This window comes from Syngnathoides biaculeatus, chromosome 8 (assembly GCF_019802595.1).
Source record: "Syngnathoides biaculeatus isolate LvHL_M chromosome 8, ASM1980259v1, whole genome shotgun sequence".
Taxonomy (NCBI): Eukaryota; Metazoa; Chordata; class Actinopteri; order Syngnathiformes; family Syngnathidae; genus Syngnathoides; species Syngnathoides biaculeatus.
Window position 1 is genome coordinate 1,834,211 of NC_084647.1, and position 21,710 is coordinate 1,855,920.

General features: G+C 39.6%; 1 protein-coding gene across 2 annotated transcripts in view; it reads left to right on the top strand.

Annotated features, from left to right (window-relative positions):
* The first annotated feature begins 7 nt into the window (after positions 1-7).
* LOC133504916 (calsyntenin-2-like) overlaps positions 8-21,710 on the top strand; it is a 176,362-nt gene continuing 154,659 nt past the window's right edge. Inside the window, exons 1-2 of one of the 2 annotated variants that reach the window (XM_061827657.1) lie at positions 8-322; positions 5,159-5,281. In XM_061827657.1, the coding sequence (XP_061683641.1) occupies positions 160-322; positions 5,159-5,281 (286 nt within the window). In that variant the 5' untranslated portion in view covers positions 8-159. Of the gene's footprint in view, positions 323-356; positions 466-5,158; positions 5,282-21,710 lie in introns of those variants that run through there. The other variant, XM_061827658.1, reaches the window with a different exon arrangement.

Here is a 21,710-nt window from a genome sequence, read left to right on the forward strand (position 1 = left end):
ATGTTATCATTAGGCAAACACAGGTAACTGCTCAGGGCTTAAAATCTCCGGGGGCCCTCAAAATCTCAAACTAGTTAATACAATTTTCCGTTATTTAAAACAATATTGTTTTAAACGTAATTCTTGTTCCTAAAAACACATTCAAATCCTGAATCCATCATGATCGTTTCAAGTGCTCCCCTGTCTTTTCTCATGCAATGGGCTATTCCATCACCTTACTCTGCATGTACAGACTCGATTCTGGAAAAGTGTAGTGAAACAAACTTGTTGGTGGATTGTGTGAAAAATGATGCAGAGACTTCTTGTGGAGTAAAAGGAGCAGGTGAGAGGAAAACATTTTTTTTTTTAAAGAATCAAAACTACCTCACAGTGGTAGTGAATGTGCAGAACCAAAAACAGCAAGAGCCAGGTAGCGGAAACACTGCTGTCATTGTCAGCTAGGGAGGATGCCGGAGAGAGCAATTGGTGAGAGACACAAGTCACACTTTACATCACCACTGAAGCATGGATTGGTTTGTATAAAAAAAAAAATCTAATTAATTTGGAAAAAATCTGAAGGAACGTTGACATGGACGTTCACTTCAGGGTTAATCCAATTTACGCTTTGTTAAAATCAAACTAAGTTGTCTTGTAAAGAGGGATCACGTCGCTCTTTATATATATAAAAATTAGAAGAAAGAGATGACAAACCTTTTATGAGACACATAACAAAAGGTTGCTACATTTTACAAAAGACTGAGGCTTAAATTTGAAACACATATAAGGCACAACCAAGAATGGAATTTTACAGAATATTTATTGAAATCTATGATGGCTCTGTAGGGAAACAGCGAGGAAGAAAATAACATTAATACTGGTGAAAAAAGAAAAACATTGTGTGCTGTTGGAGTAAAAATGTGAATGTCAGCATTTAATGGGTTGAGTAAGAGCAAGAGAGAGAAAAGTTGGGATCATTTGTGAAACTATCATTTCTCCCAAATTTTTAGGCACTAATCACACACCATGCCGACAACTGCAGTGTCTACTCATAGACGTAAACCAGCTTGTCGGTGAGGTGGTTTGTTACAGTCGTCTCAGGAGGCGACGAGGTAGGTTTGTTGACAAAAAGGCGCTCAATTTTGACCCATAAAAATGTTCAAAATCCTATATTAATATAAAATACTCCCAACTTTGTACTTTACTCATAGGTTAAATGAACAAATAAATAAAATGACTGTTTAAACTTGAGACTTGGCAAATCAACTGCTTTTGGTTCAGTAGGATTTCAGGTTGCTTGCATTTTCAAATCAGAACTAAGCGTTCTCAAAGTCTTGCAACTGTACCAGACATCAAAGCATACATTTGGAATATTTATGCAGACTTTGTGAAATATCAAAACAGATATTTATCATTGGTTAGCAAACGATTGACAATTGTTCTCTATGTGCTCTCTGTTTGGCTGGAAACCAGCTCAGGGTATATCCCACCTCCTGCCCGATGATAGCACTCCTGTGAGTCTTGTGAGGATGAGCATCTCAGAAAATGGATGCACGGATAGCTTGTTTCTGTATTTGCATTGCATCATCACTCTGTCCCTTTTGGGTGCTGACACTTCAAAAAGAAAGGGACACTTTGATAACGGTAAACGAAGATTTTGAGGGGACCTGCTAATTTCTTTAGGGTCCAGTAGGCATCTTCTTGTGGTAGTCTCACAATAAAGACGCTTGGACGAAAGCCGTTTAGCAAGTCGAAGGCCAGTCACTGTGAGCATGTCTGCTACAGCACAATGTGAGTAATAAAGTGGTCAAAATTGGAAACTAGATTAGAAATTTCCTAATTTTCTTAGCAATTCCAGTAAAATCATCAAGACGCTTAACTTTTTATTTAATAATGCTCAAAAGGACTTTAAGCTCTTAATCAAGCTCAGAAAATAGGACAATTTCTCACATATGCAATTTTTAGTAGATGATAATCATTAATATTCAAAAACTTTGCAGTACAGAGATGTGTGTGTGTGTGTGTGTGTGTATGTGCGTATGTTTGTGTGTGTATAGGGGGGCATCACTAGTATTCACTTAGTGTCTTTAGAACGCATGTGTGCAAGTTTTTGTGTGAGAGTCAAAGAGAGTAAAAAGATAATTGATTATTCTTACAGTGTAACAGTTTCCCTTTTGTTTTGTTTTTTTTTTGTCTCTCTGTCTGGAAGGTCATGGTATACACTGTAAATCTCTGCTTCAGTTTTCAAGTCAATATGAAATGTTGTTTGACCGGAGTCCTTCCCTTATCAACAGATACAAACCAAAATGGCATCTTTAATTCCTGTGACTGGTGAATCGTTTTCACCAAAAGCCTGAAGAAATTTCGCTTGCTTCCATTTACAATATGTTATTTAATCTACTGGGGTTGCTTTAAGGCACCAATGAATGTTGTTTTTTTTTTCAAAAATTGGGTTAGGGTTGAGGTATGTTTTTTTCTTGGCCAAATCTATAAGCACATATCCTATTAGAGACTTCTGGAGCCTCAAGGCTGCAGCACTGCCAGGTTCAATCAAAATGTCAAAAAGACAAACATTCTTATTGAGGCGAGCCATTTACAAAGTGTTTGACTTTTAGCAAGGACAACAATTATTTTCTTTTACTTTCCTGTTGGATGTTTTAAATTGCCCTATTCCCTTATATTTCACCAATATCAACTATGCTTTGTTATTTTTTTTATTCTTGTATTTCTTTTGCTTTAATAAATGATAACATGTTTAGGTGCATAGCCTACACAATGTCATTTTAGGATTGCTGGTTACCCACTTTTGCTAGAACCAAGTTTAAGCATTGGGACATTGACGCTGCCTTCCGTGATTCATCAAAGAAACATCAATGCTGTCTTTGAAATCAATAATTGTCCGGGTGATTTGAAGACATGTCAATGGGTATTTAGTAAAAATTCAGTTTGGATCAGTCCTTGATGCATGGTTGTTATGTTAGGCATTCAAACGAGACAGCGATCTGTGAACCCATCCGAAGTGTCAAGTTGCAGCTGGAACTCAAGCAAGGCAAGAGACTGCAATACTTCCCCTTGGGAAAATTGAGGTTGAAGGATTGGCATTTTCATTTGGTAAACCCCATTCTCATCTTCCACAACCCGCGGTGGACTGAATTATTTGCAACAACAGAAGACCATGTTGGTGCACTCCAGGGGTACGTCCCATAGTGTCAATCCAATGATCCTGTTCTGCTCAAATACCTTAGATATTGTAGTTGTTGTCTGTGATGGAATGAGGGCAGTACCCAACTGAGACACTGCAGAGATTACTGGATGTGAACGAATCAGTACTGTTGAGGGAAAATATCGGCACACTGATGTCGATATACTGTAGATCTGAGCAAAAGCCATCATTAAACTGTGACAACTGCACTGTCGGCTGCTCCTGGCAAGGAACAATGTTGATACCGTGATGCTACTGGATTGATGTTATTGCAAATGTAAATTGGCTTTTTCACTTTCCTGCAAGCTTTGATATGTTTGTAATTTATGACTGGATGGGCTCTCAAAAAGCAGAACGTCAGTGCTGAGTAACTGGAAGTGCATTCCCACTCACAGAAATGTTGTTGACAAAATGTTCAGGTCAGCCTTAGGCAGCCATAAAATAATCATGGATAGTAGCACAAACGGTGGGGTCAAGAATAATTTAAAGATCAGCAGGGCCTCTGAGTCCGTCCTATGATGGAACATGAAGTCCCCAAAAGCCCCAGACGCCACATTAGGTGTCACGCATTGTGTTCAAAACCACATTGCTTTTGGTTATTATCAAGTACCACAAAATACTCCTTGAGGCTGCCTCCTGAACTGTTCTGTCTTAACGGCAGTTTTGGCAGGAAATAATAATTCCCCTAAAAATGACCAAAAGGACCAAATTAATTGATCCCTAAATGACAAGGCTTGGCTTTTGTAATAAAAAAAACAAAAAGTAGATTTTCACCACTTATCATTTGTAGCAAATCTATGCATATTCATCCTACGTGAACGCTGCGTACTAATGCGTTACCATCAATCAATGCTAGTAGCGCCTCGATCAGGGCAGTGTAATTAGCAATGCTTTTCAGGCGGAAATTTATAATATTTTTGCGGTAAAGTTAATGTTTTCCCCGGTTTGCTGGTTTCAGGAGTCTGAAGAAACATTAATACAAAATCCATGCAGAATTAATACAGGATGTAAGACAGACCTCACAGTACACTATAAATTATGATACACTTTTTAAAATGTTAACATCTTAATATCTTCATTTTTGAAATAATCTGAACAAAAATGTTGGGACGTGTGGGGAAAAATGATAGAAAATTGTCACACATATGCACATTGTATGATTTTCAACTCTTAACATCTTTAGTGCTTTTTTTTTTGTCCTGGCAGTATGAAAACTTGGGATTAGTGCTGGGCTAAGCCAAACCTGACCTTGAAATGATCCATTATTATTATTATTTTTTTTTAGAGGATTCTAGTAAACTAAAACACAATCTGTGTACTATCCATTTTGGGGTGGTGGAATGACAATTTAATGAACCTCCAGAACTTGTAGTTTAATTGTTATCATTTCCACAACAACATTAGAAAAAAGTAGGCTAGTAAAACATATAATACATCATACAATACAATTGTTTTTTTTTTTTTTGTTATTTCATTTTATCATCCTCTCCGTGTGGTCACTTTTTACACTGAAACACGTTTGTGTGGTTCAGCATGTCACTCAGTGCAAGGACAGTTTTTTTCAATTAGAGGTCTTAATTATACCCGAAGCATAGGATCCTTGTTTTCACATGGCCTTCGATATGGAGCTCTCCCGGCAGTGGAGTACTGTAGTAGTCATTGATCAAGCAAGACCTGTTGCTTTGAAACCTGCAGGGGATGTCTGAAAAGAGGAAAGAACATGCAAGAGGAAAAAAGAATGTGGGTGACTAAAACGCAAAGTCTTGAAAAAAAAAAAAAAAAGTAATTCTGGGAGAGTAAAAAAAAATAAATGAAAATTAATGAATGCTTGCTGAGCTGTTCAGTGTTTGTGCAAGCAAATGTTGCTCTTTGACATTCAAATTGAAGATATCTACACATTTATCAGCCAATGAAGCCTTGGCATTTATGTCAGTTCCTCCAGCAGTGCACCCCTCACGCTTCATACTTTTTCTCCCATAGTGAATAAACACAAGCCGTGGATTGAAACATCATACCATGGGGTAATCACCGAAAACACTGACGTCGTTCTGCTTGATCCACCTCTGTTAGCGCTGGACAAAGATGCCCCCACCCCATATGCAGGTAAGAACACATGAATGCACCAATGAGTCCAGTTGTAAATACTCAGCTGTTAATTAATAGCAATGTTACATTTGAAGCAGCCATACCAAATTCATGTGATATCTACTGTACGTGAGTCTTACATTCAAGTTATACAGTGGCTCACTGTTCAGACTGAATGCATCACAGTTTGTGTTTTGTATCATCTTAGCTCCTCCTATTGCAGCAATCATTAAATCCACTAAATCCTTATGAAGATTTTTCATATTTATTCTCTTTCCCAAATCATCCCTGGTGGGTGATGAGAAAAGCTAAAAAAAAAAAAAGATGACTGTGACTGGATTAGAGTATACCCACTTTGTGACACTTCCAGTTTGTCCAAAGGGTGCCAGCTCTTGAGGGAAAGTGTTAGTTCCTGCCAGACTGCTAATGTGGCCCTTGCATATGTTTGGAACAGGTTCAAGGCTTTCCAGCTGGGCACGATTGATGTGTGTGCTCAAGTGTGTATCCGTGTGTGCGCGTGCGCATGCGTGTGTGTGTGTATGTGGTTAGTACACAGGTTTATGATTCCTGAGGAGAAATCAACAGCTCTGTGTGAAGTTTTTTTTTTTGTGCAAAAATGCTGAATTCCAGTGTGTACCTTTCAAAATAAAAGGCTACAAGCTCAAAACAGGAAGTCAAATTAAAACGTGCAAATATACTGTACACAATTTGACAGTCCCAACGATTTTAACAATGCTATATTTCACTTTTAGCTGCTGTCATTGACTAAATATTAAGTCACTTGGGTTGGTTCCATGCACATCACCTTTTTCTTCATAGGCTTGATATTGTTATCGTATGCTGCTAAGATTATGGAAACACTGTCGGAACCATGTCCCGCCTATGTTCTTGTCTTCATGTTTTACTGACTCACAATTAGCTCTTCTCTTGAAGAAATAGCTGCCAGTGAATGCTAACCCCACAAAGGCATCAGGACGAGCGGTTAAAATCATTCTTGAGTACGTTCACTGCATAGTACATCGTTCCTTGCAAGAATGAATCACTCATCGAACTAGTTGACAATGAACTTCCGCACTTTATATTGTATGAGTACATCCCTCATTCGTGGCAAACAGTACATTCAGTTCACTTCCACTTCTTCATTTCATTCAGCCGACTTTCATTTCTTTACTACATTTGTAACGATTTCAGTTCTTTATTGCATTAGGTACCTTAGTACATTCAGTTCAAAGGTACATTCAGTTCAATTCAGTCCTTCATCTGCCAGCACAGTGCTGCTTCACACGCGCTGCTCATTGGTGATTCAAAATGTGTGACAACACTGGTGGATCACAAATTACATGATAGTGTAGTGCCGTAGAAAAGGAGTCGGAGGCGGAGTGTCGGCCACAGGAACAAAACTTGTTTTATTGTTCGACATCAAAACACTACTCGCATAACGGCAGGAAATCAGTGAACCTTGACTCCGGAAGAGCAACAACAAAAACTCGCACCCCAACTCGAGGTCCCGCGGGTGAATTATGTAAACACCACAATAGGATGGGTAGTGATGTGCCGCCCCCGCTTGGAAGCGACTGCTCATTTGTTATTCACTGAAGTTTCAGAAGTGAGTGACATAATTTACAGGACCAATCAGGCAAGATGGCGACCAAGATAGAAAATATTTTCTTGGCAGGGCAATGTCTTAAATTTCTATCCCTTATAATCCCTTTTTGACTCTAAATATTGTAGCGCCTCTCTAGTATAAAATACTTTGATGAGGTAGCCACCTGACTTCTTTCCTCACTCCAAAGTAGAAAATTAACTCAATGGTAATTACTCCAAATGTCTATTACAACTTTACTCTTTACTTGTGCATTTAATTCTCAATCAAAAAGTCTCTGAAATAATGTTTCCCTTATGAGTAAATGTTAACTAATGAAGATAACCCAGCTATCATATAAACTCTCAACTTCTGTCTTGCACATAGTCAAATAATACACCTGGTTATGTGACAAAAAGTGTAAACATTTAATAACAAAATAAAGGTTACAAAAGTAAATCTCTTTACTCAACAAACAGTCATTCAGTATATAAATTGAACAAAACAGGTACACACTACACACATGAGCTAGGCTAACCTAAGCTCAGGGCCCAAACAAAAATGAATCTAGCCGGCAAAGCAAACGAAATTCAGACCCCAATGTCACTGTGGTGCGTCCCCAAGCAGGAATGAAGAAAGGTGAAGGTGTTTTTTCCTCTGTCCAGCGTCCTCACAGTCCTCGTCCTTTTTTTTCTTCCTTGAAGTCCAAACACAGGCCTCCCTAGCCGCTTTAGCTCAACGCTAGCGCCCTTGTCTTCTCCCTTGTGGTTCAACACAGAGGCCTTGCTAGCTAGCGTTAGCTAGTTGCTAGCGCCCAAGCCAAGTCCCATGCATGCACATAGCCCCTGTGGTAGCGGCTAACTCCAACACGTTACGGTGTGATTTGAGTAGTCCACTCAAACAACACAATGTGGTGTTTACTTAATTCACCCGCGGGACCTCGAGTTGGGGTGCGGGGTTCCACACGGACTGTTTTTGTTGTTGCTGTTCGGGAGTGGGCGGTTCACAGAGTTCCTGCCGTTATGCGAGTAGTGTTTTGATGTCTGCCAATAAAAAAAAGTTTTGTTCCTATATCCGACAGTCCGGCTCCGACTCCTTTTCTCTGGCGCTACAACACTATCCCAGTTGAACTTTCAGTCCTTTTCAGTCCTTGTGGAACACGTTGATCAACTTTTGATAAATGTCCACCGTTCACATTATTTGTCCTTGGTTCTTTTTCTCAACCACTTCTCCCAGTCACACCGTCCAGCCTTTTCTCTCTCTCTCTCTCTAGAGAGAGAGAGAGAGTCTCTCTCTAGAGAGAGAGAGAGAGAGAGAGTCTCTCTCTAGAGAGAGAGAGAGAGAGAGAGAGTCTATCTCTCTCTCTCTCTCCTCTCTCTCTCTCTCAAAACCCACGTTACCACAATAAATCAACAAACAAAAGTATTTCCTTTTCACAAATGAATCAAACACATTTAAATACAAATCCCTCCAAAAGAAAATAAAGTCAGCACATACAGTTTAACAGATATTCCAGCACATTGTATAAAGAAAAACTATAACCCAATTGCTACTCTATTATACTGAACTTTTACCTGTACCAACTTTTAACCGGGTTACAATATGATACTATAAATTTGTGTTGGGTAACAATCTCAATGTAACTTTAGACTACAGTATTATAGCTGAAATTTATTTGGATCTTGATGATTTTTGGAGCACCCTTAGATGCTGAAATGACACAAGAGACCTGCTCAGCTAATATTTCAATGGCTGTAACAATTACAGCTGAAATGCTACCCATATGACAAAGTCTGCCCCTGACCCACCAGTGAAACCAAAAGAAATAAACCAAGCTGAGATGTCCTTACCAGATTTATAGAGTAACCTCATCGGTGCAATTAATGACCAAACCGATAACTTGGAGGGCATGATCACCAGAAATGCAATGAGAATTGAGGCCCTGAAGAAGTTTATTGATTTTGCCCATGCAAGGTTCAGTTAATAAAGAGTGACATGAACATATTTACCAATGAAAAGATTGACAAACAAAACACAGATTCAAAGGTGAAGCTGAATGAAGCTGAAAAGTACAGACCAAGGTGGACCCTCAGACTACATGATCTTCCTGAAGGAAATCTAGAAGATATCAAATTGAAGGTTGGCAAGATCTGTTGTGGTGTGGTACATACTATCAGCAAAAATTTACAAATGACATTGATATAGTTCACCACCTAGGAAGATACCAAGAGGCTTCAAAAAGGCCCAGGATGACTATCGATCCCTTTCAAACAGATCTACAAGAGACCTTCTATGGCAGATGGCCCCAGAAAAGTAAATATCTTCAAAGTAAGATTTGACTTCCGATGACAAAGAAACGCAAAATAACTCGGGGCCCCTAAATGAAGCTGCAAATGAAGATGAAAAGAAGGGACACTTTGCTGGCATGCGGGTCATCATCAAGAGAAAAGAGGTCCGTCCGGTACAACAAAATTTTGTAATTTTGTACTTTGTTGCTTGTTCTGTTACTTTTGGTCTCCAAAATCTTTGAACTGTTTGATCTGGACAAATTAATCAAACTTTTTGCATTCCACTGAACATTTCCATGTCTTTCAATGGGAGGATAACTAAGGTTAGATAAAGACAGTACAGAGTTCAGGACATACTGTGGCTTGCAATGATATGATGGGGGAAAAGAGTGCATATTTAAATTGGTCTTCCTTTTTGTAGTCCTTTGAAATCTTTACCTTTTTCCCGATTCTTTATTTTTATTTTCCACTTTAATAGCTAGTTCTATGAAACTAGATTTTGCTTTTGCCTACCATGAAAGGAGGTTGTTTAATGCTCATTCATGCACATTTTCTGTTTTGTAAGAGATTGGAATGGTGCCTAGTATTTCTACCATTAACCCACCAAGCATGTTTTGGGGATGAGGGAGGAAACCGGTGTACTGTACCCAGACAAAAGTCACACAGGCACAGTGAAAACATGCAAACTCCACACAGGCAAGACGAGATTTGAACCTAGGTCCGCAGAGCCCTTGGGAAGCTGTGCTAACCAGTCGTCCATCATGCTGCCATTCACACTATTTAACCCGTATATTTTTTGTCTGCAGTTCATGAAAGACCAAATAGTAATTGCTGTGTTCAATTATGGAAAATTATTTATAATTTGCCATTTATCTGTACAGAACTAAATCATCCTATTTTCTTTGAGCATCCAGTACAGGATATTGTTTGGCTTCATTAACTATGCACCTGCGTGCAAAAACAAAACAAAAATCTGATTTTATTAATCCCATTATACTATTGCCTAAAAGCAATATTCATACGTGTCGATATACAAATGAAAAAAAACTGTTTTGCATTTTTGAAGATAAAGTCAAACAGTATATCAGGTCCATTAGACAATCAATGGATATGAAAGCCCATGAAACTTTGGCGTTATGAGCTGTATATCATTTATTTCTGACGTGAGACTGATGGTTTGGCTGGATTTGAATTTCACCCCATGCCAATTGAACTAGATGCTTTGTATTCATAAAAAATGCTTAAAAATAATAAGAATAATGGAAAAACATGGAAAGACAGCATGGTGCCGCAGCTGTAAAGCGTTGGCCTCATAGTTCTGAGGACCCAGGTTCAATACTAGCCGCCTGTGTGGAGTTTGCATATTCTCCCCTTGCCTGCGTGGCTTTCCTCCGGGCACTCTGGTTTCCTCTCACATCCCAAAAAAATGCAACATTAATTGGACACTCTAAATTGCAACAAGGTGTGCCCTGTGATTAGCCAGCAACCAGTTCAGGGTGTACCCAGCCTCCTGCTCGTTGACAGCTGGGATAGACTCCAGGCAAGCTGGATCCTTATGAGGAGAAGCAGTTACAAAAATGGATGGATAATAATAATAATAATAATAATAATAATAATAAGAAGAAGAAGAAGAAGAAGAATACAGTCATAGTAAAAAGTACACGTTAATTCAATTCCGTAATATATGCTGTTTTCATGGAGTAAGACATGCTTCAGAGTTTCACTCAACGATAAACAGCAAAATTATCACAAAGTGTTCAACAGAAGAGTAATCAGCCATTTCAGTTTCTAATTTTTAATAATGCAGTGTTTTGTTTAAAACCTCCCCACTTCCACCGGAATGAAGCGATAATGGCAAACCTAAAACATTATTTTCTCTTGCTGTTGATCCAACACAAAGATTGCCTTCCTCCATTGGTTTTGTTACCCATTATAAGACAAAAAAATTAAAGGCCCTAAAAAAAAATCTGATTACAATGTCTATTGCTTCATCTGTGTGGCTCAGTGAGAAATTAGATTGTATTTTAGTACTTCATTAATAACTGAGTATGTGAACAATGGCAAAGGGAAGGGTTCTTCATCTTGAACTCATACTACTTGGGCCATTTGAATCAAGGCAGTCATTGACTTATCACTTATCTGAACGTTTTGATCATATAAGTTGCATCGCATTTCGTTGTACAGCTTTATGTCAGAACAAAACTGAACAGTAGATGCCTTAACACCGACAATAGAAGGTTTGAGAGTGTCAAAAGTGTTGCTTTCAAAATAATATATCTTTTCCAAGAACGTAAGGTAATGAATCAGTTTGTGAAATGATGTGTTCTAAAACACGAGGAGATGTCTTGTACTAGTGGCACGGCGGCGAACCCAAATACAGGACTACAAGACGAGGGCATGGTATTGAGCGTGGTTTTATTCCAAGTCAGGGTCAAGTGCAACAGTCTGATAAGGCAGAGGCACAAAAACGCTAGACAGATTTCTTTTTAAATACTGGTGGGAAGACTAAAGGCAAGGTCCAAACAACGTGAAATAAGGTCCGATGACTATAGAACAAACTAAGAAACTTGACAAGACATGGACAAACTAAAGGGGCCACAGACACGCTGTGAAATTGATAGCTCTACACTAGACTTACGCACAATAGTGGACAATCCAACATGCAGTAACTGCAACGCAACGAACTGGCCCATGCCAGTGACAAATTCCAAACCTAAAGGCCTAGTCCAATTACCTTCAAATGAACAGCAGCTGTGCGTCAGCTGTCAGAGGTGGTACCGCCCAAAGCAGTGGCCCGGCCACGCCCCTCACAGCAGTGGCAGTGGCCATGCCCAAGACAGGAGAACATGCAAACTCCACTCAGGCGGGTACGGGATCGAACCCTGGACCTCAGAACTTGGAGTCCAACGCTTTCCAGCTGATCCACCGTGCTGCCTATTATTATTATTATTATTATTATTATTATTATTATCCAGCCATCCATTTTCTTCGCCGTTTATCCTCACGAAGGTCGTGGGGAGTGCTGGAGCCTATCCCAACTGTCAATGGGCAGGAGGCAGGGTACACCCTGAACTGGTTGCCAGCCAATCATTGGGCACATAGAGACAAACAGCTGCACTCACAATCACACCTTGGGGCAATTTAGAGTGTCCAATTAATGTTTCATGTTTTTGGAATGTTTGAGGAAACCAGAGTACCCGTAGGAAACCCACGCAGGCACAGGGAGAACATGCAAACTCCACATAGGAGGGTCCGGGATTGAACCCGGGTCCTCAGAACTGTGAAGCCAACGCTTTACCAGCTGATCCACCGTGCCGCCTATTATTATTATTAGTAGTAGTAGTATTGCCACATCCCCAAAACATGAAGGAGTTCACGAGGAGTCCAAATTGCCCTGAGGTGTGATTGTGACTGACTTTTGTCTGTCTCCATGTGCCCTGCAATTTGCTGGCAACCAGTTTGGGGTGTACCCCACCGCAAAGATAATTGTGATAGGCTCAAGCACCCCTGCGACCCTTGTGATGATAAGTGGGTCGGAAAATGGATGGATGGATGGATGGTTGTTTGGATGTTTTGATTTCCATTCACTGTTCAAACTGTTGAGGAAAAGGCTCAGACTGCATGCATATGCTCTTGAAAGATTATTTGAGACACCCACATTTGCAGGAAATGCAAGGACATAAATTAGTTTTTGTTTACAATGTTGGATTGAACATTTTGTCAGTTCGACTTTTAAAAACAAAGGACATTAGAGCATCAGCATTTATTGCCCTTCAAGTTTTGTGGTCTGTTGTACATTTAACTTGTGAATGATTGTTGATCTGTTAGTTATTAGTGAGTTAATGGGCTTTATAAAATAGTGTCTTTTGAGTTTTAAATACAAAGGTGTGACTATTTTTAATCTCGCACCTGAAAAATATGGAATAATACAACACCAGAAAAACTAAACTATAACTAAGCATTTTCAAAAAAGAAGTACAAAAATGGTGAAGCCGTTCTAAAAAGTAATAACTGATTTTGAAACACAAAATTCTAAATAAAATTAAAACAACAACAAATTAAATACCAAACTATTATGATAGTTGTCCCGAGTATTTGTTTTGGGGACTTTTAATTGGTTTCTTTTGTTTGCCCTGTTAACCTAAATTCCACACTCTTACCTCGTTTTGGCTGCATTTGGTCTCTTCCCCCCCCCCCCCCCCCCCTGAATTCCAGGCAAACACACACACGTTGACCAAAGAATTCAATACAGGGATGCAAGTCTCAAAACAAATCTGATGACTTGAAAAGAAAATGGCGATTGCCAGTGAGGTCACAATTGAATCTTTCGAATCTTGTACCTAGAAGAGTCACGTTTGTTGATTGTTCCACCTCCTCGGAGCCCAGTGAAGACAAAATGGGCTTTAGGATAAAAGGCAAGAAGCTTGACCCAGTGGAAAGCGTTTCATCCTTTAGAGCGCTGATTGATCACGTTACAGTTAATTGCATTGTGGCAAATTGCTCCCTTTTGAGGTAAGGCCGTAAAAGTTTATTCTCTTTCCACATATATCACTGTCTATATTTCTCAGATCCCTATTCCTTGTCACTTTTATTCAATGCACTAGCAGATGATGACGAACACTCTTTATTCCTCTCACCAGTTTGTTTTTACCTCTTTATCCTTCTTTCGGCCGAGCTTCCTGTGCTCCCTCCTTGGCTTTTCATATCAATGAAGTATGACAGCTTCAATGAAGAAGAGCACAGCACTAAGTGTTAACCATATTTCTCACTTCGCTTGACTGTGTGCAACCATCAGTATCTAAAAAGAAATCAGGCAAGGGGGAAATGGCAGAGAAGTGCTCGCGGCATGAAATGGCACTGCTGGGCAACAGTAGATGTTTAACACGATTGTTCATCTGTAAAATAAGGTTCCATCCTGATAAAATTAACATAATGCTGACGAGCAAGGTTACGCTCCAAGTCTGACATACATATGGTATTAGTCCTCACTGCCAATAATGACAGTCCAATAATACAGCTTGTATATTAGTATATATTAATCCTTGTTAGTTAGGTAAAGAGGGAAAATATATTTATCATTAGAGTTAAAGAGATTGATTTGTGACTCATGCATTCAATTTTAGGCCTGAGAGACAAATGACTTTGGATGGATTCAAATATGCATTTAATTATCCATCCACCCATTATCAAAGCCAATTATCCTCACATAGGTGGCTGCAGCCTATCCCAGCTATCTTCAGGCACGAGGCAGCGTACAACTGGTTGCCACCCAAATGCAACATTTAATTTTTTTTCCTGCAATTACAGGCAGAGCAAGATGCCACCCTGGATCTTCAGATTATAATGGTTACATTCAGTTTTGTTTTTCAAGTCAATCTGATTTTAGTTTTTCATTTACATTTACGAAAGCAAATTTAATGTGTTTTCACATATGTTCTGGTGGGACTTCGTCAGGGTTCATACTCAGTCTGACCAAAAAAATTTAAGGGCTTTTTAGGGGCATTCTTAGGGGATGACACGAAAAATTTAGGGCTGACACGGAAAAAATTTAGGGCCGACACGAAAAATTTAAGCCATCGTGGGAAATCAAAAGTAAGGAAAAAAGACTCACCCAATGGTGCCATCAACCGTTCTTGGTTCATCAAATGTTCCAGTGCCTCTTTACCTGTGACAGTGATCACCTGTCGCCCCTTGTGGTAGTTCTCATTGATATGACCATTGTCAACGTCTTTACATAACAGTATACAGAAAAACAGATTCTAACTACAATTGCAACAATATACACAAATGTCTTCGACTGATGTCTGTCTCAGCACCCCTACTCTAGCTCCTTGAGCCTACCCAGTGCCTCCTCTATTTGTTTCTGCAGAGGTGCCAAAGTGGCTCTCTTGTCCTTTGCTCTGCCTCTGAGTGCATTGGCCTCAGTGATAAACCTCACATTCCTCTTTTCTTCTGCCTCTTCACACAGCCTGTCAGCCTTCTCAATAAGCGTTGATATGTCAGTCTCTATTCTGGCTTTTTTGGCTTTGAGGCAGTAGAGATGAAAAGTGGGCAGCGATGCCAAATGTAGCCAGGTACGAAGTCTTCCTTTCCCCACAGTGGTAGTTTTTAGCAATGTCACTGTCTGGGAACATGACGGCAAACACTTTTGAATTATTTTCACAAGATTTGTAACTGTAATGGCTGCAGATCACTTTTAAAGTCCACACGATCTCTGCCTTTAACGAGTCCGTCTTCGTGTATTGAACTACGTTCATAAAGCCTGACTTCTGGCTGGACAACTGTAGGTGTGCATTAGGGATCGCAACCGGCCACAAATAACCGATTATAACCGGGTTTCGTTTTTTTTTTAAACGAAGACAAAAATGTCAACTACAAGGGCAAGTTTTCGGACTTTCGAAATCGGTTAAAATTTCCAATTATTTCTTCCGGTTCCGTTGTTGAAGAACATTCAGTTAAATCAAAGAAACTTCAATCATGGCATCGAGGAAATGCTCCAAAGTATGGGAGTAAACTTGTTTTATTGGCAGACATCAAAACACTACTCGCATAACGGGGGGAACTGTGTGAACTCGTCACTCCGGAAGAGCAACAACAAAAACAGTCCGTGCGGAACCCCGCACCCCAACTCGAGGTCCCACGGGTGAATTATGTAAACACCACTATGGTACCAGTTTTTTGCTACAGCTGTTCGGTTAAAACCGGTTATGAAAGTAAGCGTTTTTTGCGACCCCTAGTGCGCATGCACTGCTAGTACCACTGCCTGAAGTTGATGCTTCACTATCTTGATATTTTAGAAACATACCAACGGAAAATGCGAGAGTCTTCGCCAAATCAGCGTGTCTCCTGTTTTTCCGGTGCGACTCCAGCGCTTTGACGCCCATATTTTCAAGCTGGTAACTCTGCTTGCACAGATGGCAATAAAACATGTGCCGATCTTTTGGATGTCGACGAACCCAGCTCCCAAACTCCTTACTTTCAACCCAAGCTTCTTGAAAAATGCACTTCCCCGTGATACAAGTTGGATCGATGAAAGAACTACGCTACGTCATAATGAAGACGAAGTGAAATGCCTACTCACGGAAACAAACAATGGAATATCGACAAGATGGCGACTAGTTGTCAACATGGTGACTTCCGTTGACAATTTCCAGCTGATTTGGATGCCAGACGGATCGCTATTTTTTTTTAAATAAAAGATTAATTTATTTTTTAGGGAGAATTTTGGCGGTAGAGGTCCTCCCTTTGATTTTTTTTTTTTTTTTTTTAAATTTAAGGCCTTTTTAGGGGCTTTACAGGTTTTCGCGGATTTTAATGACTTTTAGGAGCCCCTTAATGCACCTTCGAAAATTTAGGGGTTTTTTCGGGACTTTTAGGGCCGCGTGCGAACCCTGTTCGTTAAATACACATGAAACATTTTTTCGCATCAAATAGATAACTATTAGAACATAATGTGATAATATATATAACACTAATGCTAAATTCAATTACCACACTTGGGGGGTATCTTTAGTATTTCAAAACGTAACGTTAAGGCAACCAAAATATAAGAAAAAACCTTAGCAAACCTACGACCATAATTATTAAATACTGTAATTTCTTGAGTATAATGCGTCCTGAAGTATAATGCGCACCCCCAAATTTGACCTAAAAATCAGGAAAACCCTTCTAGCAATATGTACAACACGCACCACTAATTTGCTGCTATCCGTATGCTCAAAATATTTAGAATTAGCCATTTCTATTTTGCTAGGTTTGTATTTTTAATGTTTGTACTTGTATTGTTTATCAAAAGTCATCATTAATAAAAATCTTTGTGCATGTACTGATGCAGCGGTAATACAGTATAAATCTCGGGACAGGGCACAGAATAGGCTAGTCCTGGTCCCTGCAATTGTCAGAACAGAACTCCTAAACCAACTAAAATAAATGCGATGGCATGACATTTTATTAATAATGTTGATAACACATATTACAGTCATAAATTAATAAACTAAAGTATTTAACACAAACATTTTTTGCATTAAATATTTGTGGATAAAATGTTTGTGCATCGTGCTGTTGATCCAATATATTACACTTCCTTGGCTTAGACTTCAAAAGAAGCATCCAACTCATCTCCAATCTAAAAAATTTCCATTGTAACTATCTTTTGGTGCATCACTGTCAAACTCATCATTGATGACTTGGTCCAGTTCTGGTGCCTCCTGCATTCATGAACAGTAATCCCATCTTGCTCCCACAGCATGTCATCCTCTGTGCCATCCATGGCGTTTTTAAGGAAACGTTTTTGAATCGTAAGAGTCTTGGTTCCCTTTATGTCTCATTATTGTCAGCACCTTGAGGGGAAGGTCCACTGTGCTACCAACGCAGCCTCTTGCCCCCGTTCAGCTACAATCTGTCGCAGCTCTTTATTGCGTCAGGTCGGCATCAAAACGAGAGCTCAAACTACGTAGAAATGAGGGTAATGGGTACTTAAAAAAAAGTGAGCATTTCAATTGTGTGCGGTATCCCATTTTCTTTTTAAATGTGCCCATTACGATCATTCTACGTAGTTTTGTTAATTATCTATTAGCAGTTAGGTCATGTTGTTTTGCTTCCGGTTTGGCTGCGTCATCGGCCAGAGTGAGGTCACATTTCTTTGCACAACTTGCCCTTGTAGTTGACATTTTTTGTCTTCTTTTAAGTTAAAACAAACTCACGGGCTGTCGTCTCTGATCTTTGGTGCAGTAGTAACAAATATGTTACACTAATGATCATAAAATGCAACCCCCCCCCCCCGAGGAGGTCAGAGTTCAGGTTGGTGGCGCACATTACTGTAATTTATATAAATGTGTAACACAAGACATCAAATATGATATTGAAATGTATATGTATACTTTTTTCTCCCCACTCTATGTACCTGTATACGACTCTACAATGTGATTGTATTTTTTTTTTCATCCATACCTAAATGTAATGCACTTTCTTGACTTCTTGAAAATATTTTTTCAAAACAATGCGCATTATTTTTGAGAAATTACAGTACCTCTCTGAGAGTATCAGTGAGCTCAAGCTTTACTACAATGTATCCAGGTTTACTTTAGTGTACAATTTCAATACTTCTTTTGTAGATGTAAAATGGATATGTCTAAGATATTTTTACAATTTTGTTTCATACATGAAATGTGTTACTCTACTCTTTCATTGGTTACTTGAAACACTATAACATCCCCACATCTTTGTGGGATTCTATTTCATATGTTAATGACTGCTGCACTTGCATTATGTGGACTTTTGCCTGTTGTTTATTGGCAAGGAGTAACAACAAGTTGAGGGACTGTCTCTCTGAACAAAGAGGCATGGTTATCTTATAGTCTGACTTCGAGTTGGGTGGAATGTACCAGAAAGTTCCGCTCCTTACAAGATGAACCACAGATGTTGTATCTTGCAGAAACGTTGTGGGGATAAGTGGCTTAGCAAATGGATGGGCGGATGGGGGCATTCTATCTTTATAAAACTCTATCAATACATTTAGACCTCTTTCCATATTTCTCAAGTGGCTCTGTGTTCTCAAAGAGCTTGATGAACCTCTCCGGGTCCTTTCAGCTGATGTTTGTGTTTAATCACTAAGGACCTGATCCAGCTGTTATAACGTCAGTGATACATTGGGTGTATAGTATGTCGATTCCTCAAAAGAAATAATGTCAACTGTCATGTGTCTTTATATTCATTGTGAAATTGGATGCCAGCCAAAGAGACTTTACAGGATTCATGTAGGTGGATGTTTAAGAGCATCTGAACATGAGTGATAATGGGTAATTACAAAGGAATGACATCAATGTTGTGCGTCAAGGTAAAGGAGAGCTGAGGTACAGCTGTTACAATCCACTGTGTTGTCCACCGAGAAGCACTGTGTCCCCAGACTGTCCATCTGGACGATGTGATGAACATTGTTGTATAAACTTTCAACATAATTCGGGGTGTAGGACTGTAACACAAAGAATGTCGAGCATTCCTCTATTATGTGGATGCTGAATATGTGGATGTACTCTAACACTGATGTGTGTTGGCTCAGCCACGGCTCTGCAGGAGTTTTATTCACTGTGTTCAGAAATTGACCAGTTTTTGAAAGAGAAGGGCTGGCCTCTTCATGAACTGAGCGACCCTCTTTGGTTGGCTGACCTGGCTTTTTAGTTAATCTTACTCATCATCTGAATACACTGAACAACAACCTACAATGGAAAGAACAGCTAGTGCCACACCTGAATGTGCACATGAAAAAGCCTTCTGAGTGAAGCAATCTGCCTGGTTGAGACACAACTACGAAGCTTCAATGCTCCACACTTCCACATGCTGTCTGAAATCAAGTTGACTTTTCCCAAGACCGCCCATTCTGCTAAAAAGGAGAAATAGCTGAAGATAATTATCTCTTGTCTCTCCTCTCTTGTAACAAATTTCAGCCAGGCTTTCCAAGATTTTTCTGTCATTTAAATACAATTAAAAATGTTCTCAACCCTCTTCCTGGTGGATGCTGAAATGGAAGAGAGTTACATCAAGACTATACATACATGAGTATGATGTCAACTATAAAAATGTCACACAGAGACATTCAGAGAAGTTACTGAGTACAAGTGACATTTCTAAGGAGTAAGAGAGGTCAGAAGTGGTATCATAGTAGTGTCACTTGTGAGACCTTACTGCTGGTTCTTTATCACATGGGGGCAAAAACATACATTTTTGGCAAAGCTGGGGTCAGATAGTGATTTATATATACAGTGAAAAAATAAATATTTGAACACCCTGCTATATTGCAAGTTCTCCCTCTTAGAAATCATGGAGGGTTCTGAAATTTTAGGTACATGTCCACTGTGAGAGAAATAATCTGAAAAGAAAAATCTAGAAATCACAATGTGAGATTTAAGATGATTTATTTTTGCGATACAGCTGTAAATAAGTATTTGAACACCTGTCCATCAACAAGAATTCTGACCCTTCAAGACCTGTAGTCCACTTCCACTCCATGTATTATTCTGAATCAGATGCAACTGTGAGGTCGTGAACTGCATGAAGACACCTGTCCACCCCATACAATCAGTAACATGACCAAGACCAAAGAGCTGTCCAAAGACACCAGAGACAACTCCTCACGGCTGGAAAGGGCTCCGGAGAAATTGCCAACCAGCTTGGTGAAAAAAGGTCCACTGTTGGAGCAGTCGTTAGAAAATGGAAGAAGCTAAACATGACAGTCAATCTCAAGTGGAGTGGAGCCCCATGCAAGATATCACCTCGTGGGGTCTCAATGATCCTTAGAAAGGTGAGGAATCAGCCCAGGACTACACGACAGGACTTGGTCAATGAACTGAAAAGAGCTGGGCCCACCGTTTCTAAGGTGACTGTTGGTAATACAGTAAGACGTCATGGTTTTAAATCCTGCATGGCATGGAAGGTTCCCCTGCATAAAGCACCACATGTCAAGGCCCGTCTTAAGTGTGCCATTGACCATTTGGACCATACAGAGGAGTCATGGGAGAAGGTTTTGTGGTCAGATGAGACCAAAATTCAACTTTTTGGTTTGCTTTGGGGTGTTTATTTGCACATGGGACAGGACGCCTGCACTGTATTAAGGAGACGATGACCGTGACCATGTATTGTGAAATTTTGGAGAACACCTTCTTTCCCTGAGTCAGAGCATTGAAGGTGGGTAGTGGGTGGGTCTTTCAAAATGACAATAACCCAAAGCACACAGCCAGGAAAACCAAGGAGTGGCTCCGTAAGAAGCATATCAAGGTTCTGACGTGGCCTAGCCAGTCTCCAGACCTAAACACAATAGAAAATCTTTGGAGGGAGCTGAAACTCCATGTTTCTCAATGACAGCTCAGAAACCTCTCTGATCCTCCTGCAGTGTCTGCAAACCCTGCAAACCCTACAGGAAACGTTTGACTTCTGTAATTGCAAACAAAGCCTAATGTACCAAATATTAACATTGGTTTTCACAGGTGTTCAAATACTTATTTGCAGCTATATCACATAAATAAATCGTTAAAAAAAAGCATACTTTGTGATTTCTGGATTTTTCTTTTTAGATTATCTCTCTCACAGTGGACATACACCTATGAGGAAAATTTCAGACCCCTCCGTGATTTCTAAGTGGGAGAACTTGCAATATAGCAGGGTGTACAAATACTTATTTTCTTTACTGTATATACAGTATATATATAAACACACACACAAACACACACATATACTTTATATTCATCCGCTTATCCTCATTAGATCATTGGTATGCTGAAACCTATCCTATCTACTTGCAGACAGGAGTCGGGGTAGAAAATGAAACAAATATTTTACAATTCGCAAATAAGTGAATTTTTGAATTCCACACCACAAGTATGCAGTGGTTAACTAATAATACTGAATGTTGGTCACTGAAAGATCATTTTATTCAGTCCTGGCTCCTACACGGAATTCTCAGTCATCTGTGGCAATCGTGTGAGTACTCTGCTTCCTTCTCCCAAGTTGCTCCTCAATTTTATGCTCCAATGGATGACAATAATTTGAGCTTCCTGATATGGAGTTGTACTTCATTGGACTGTCA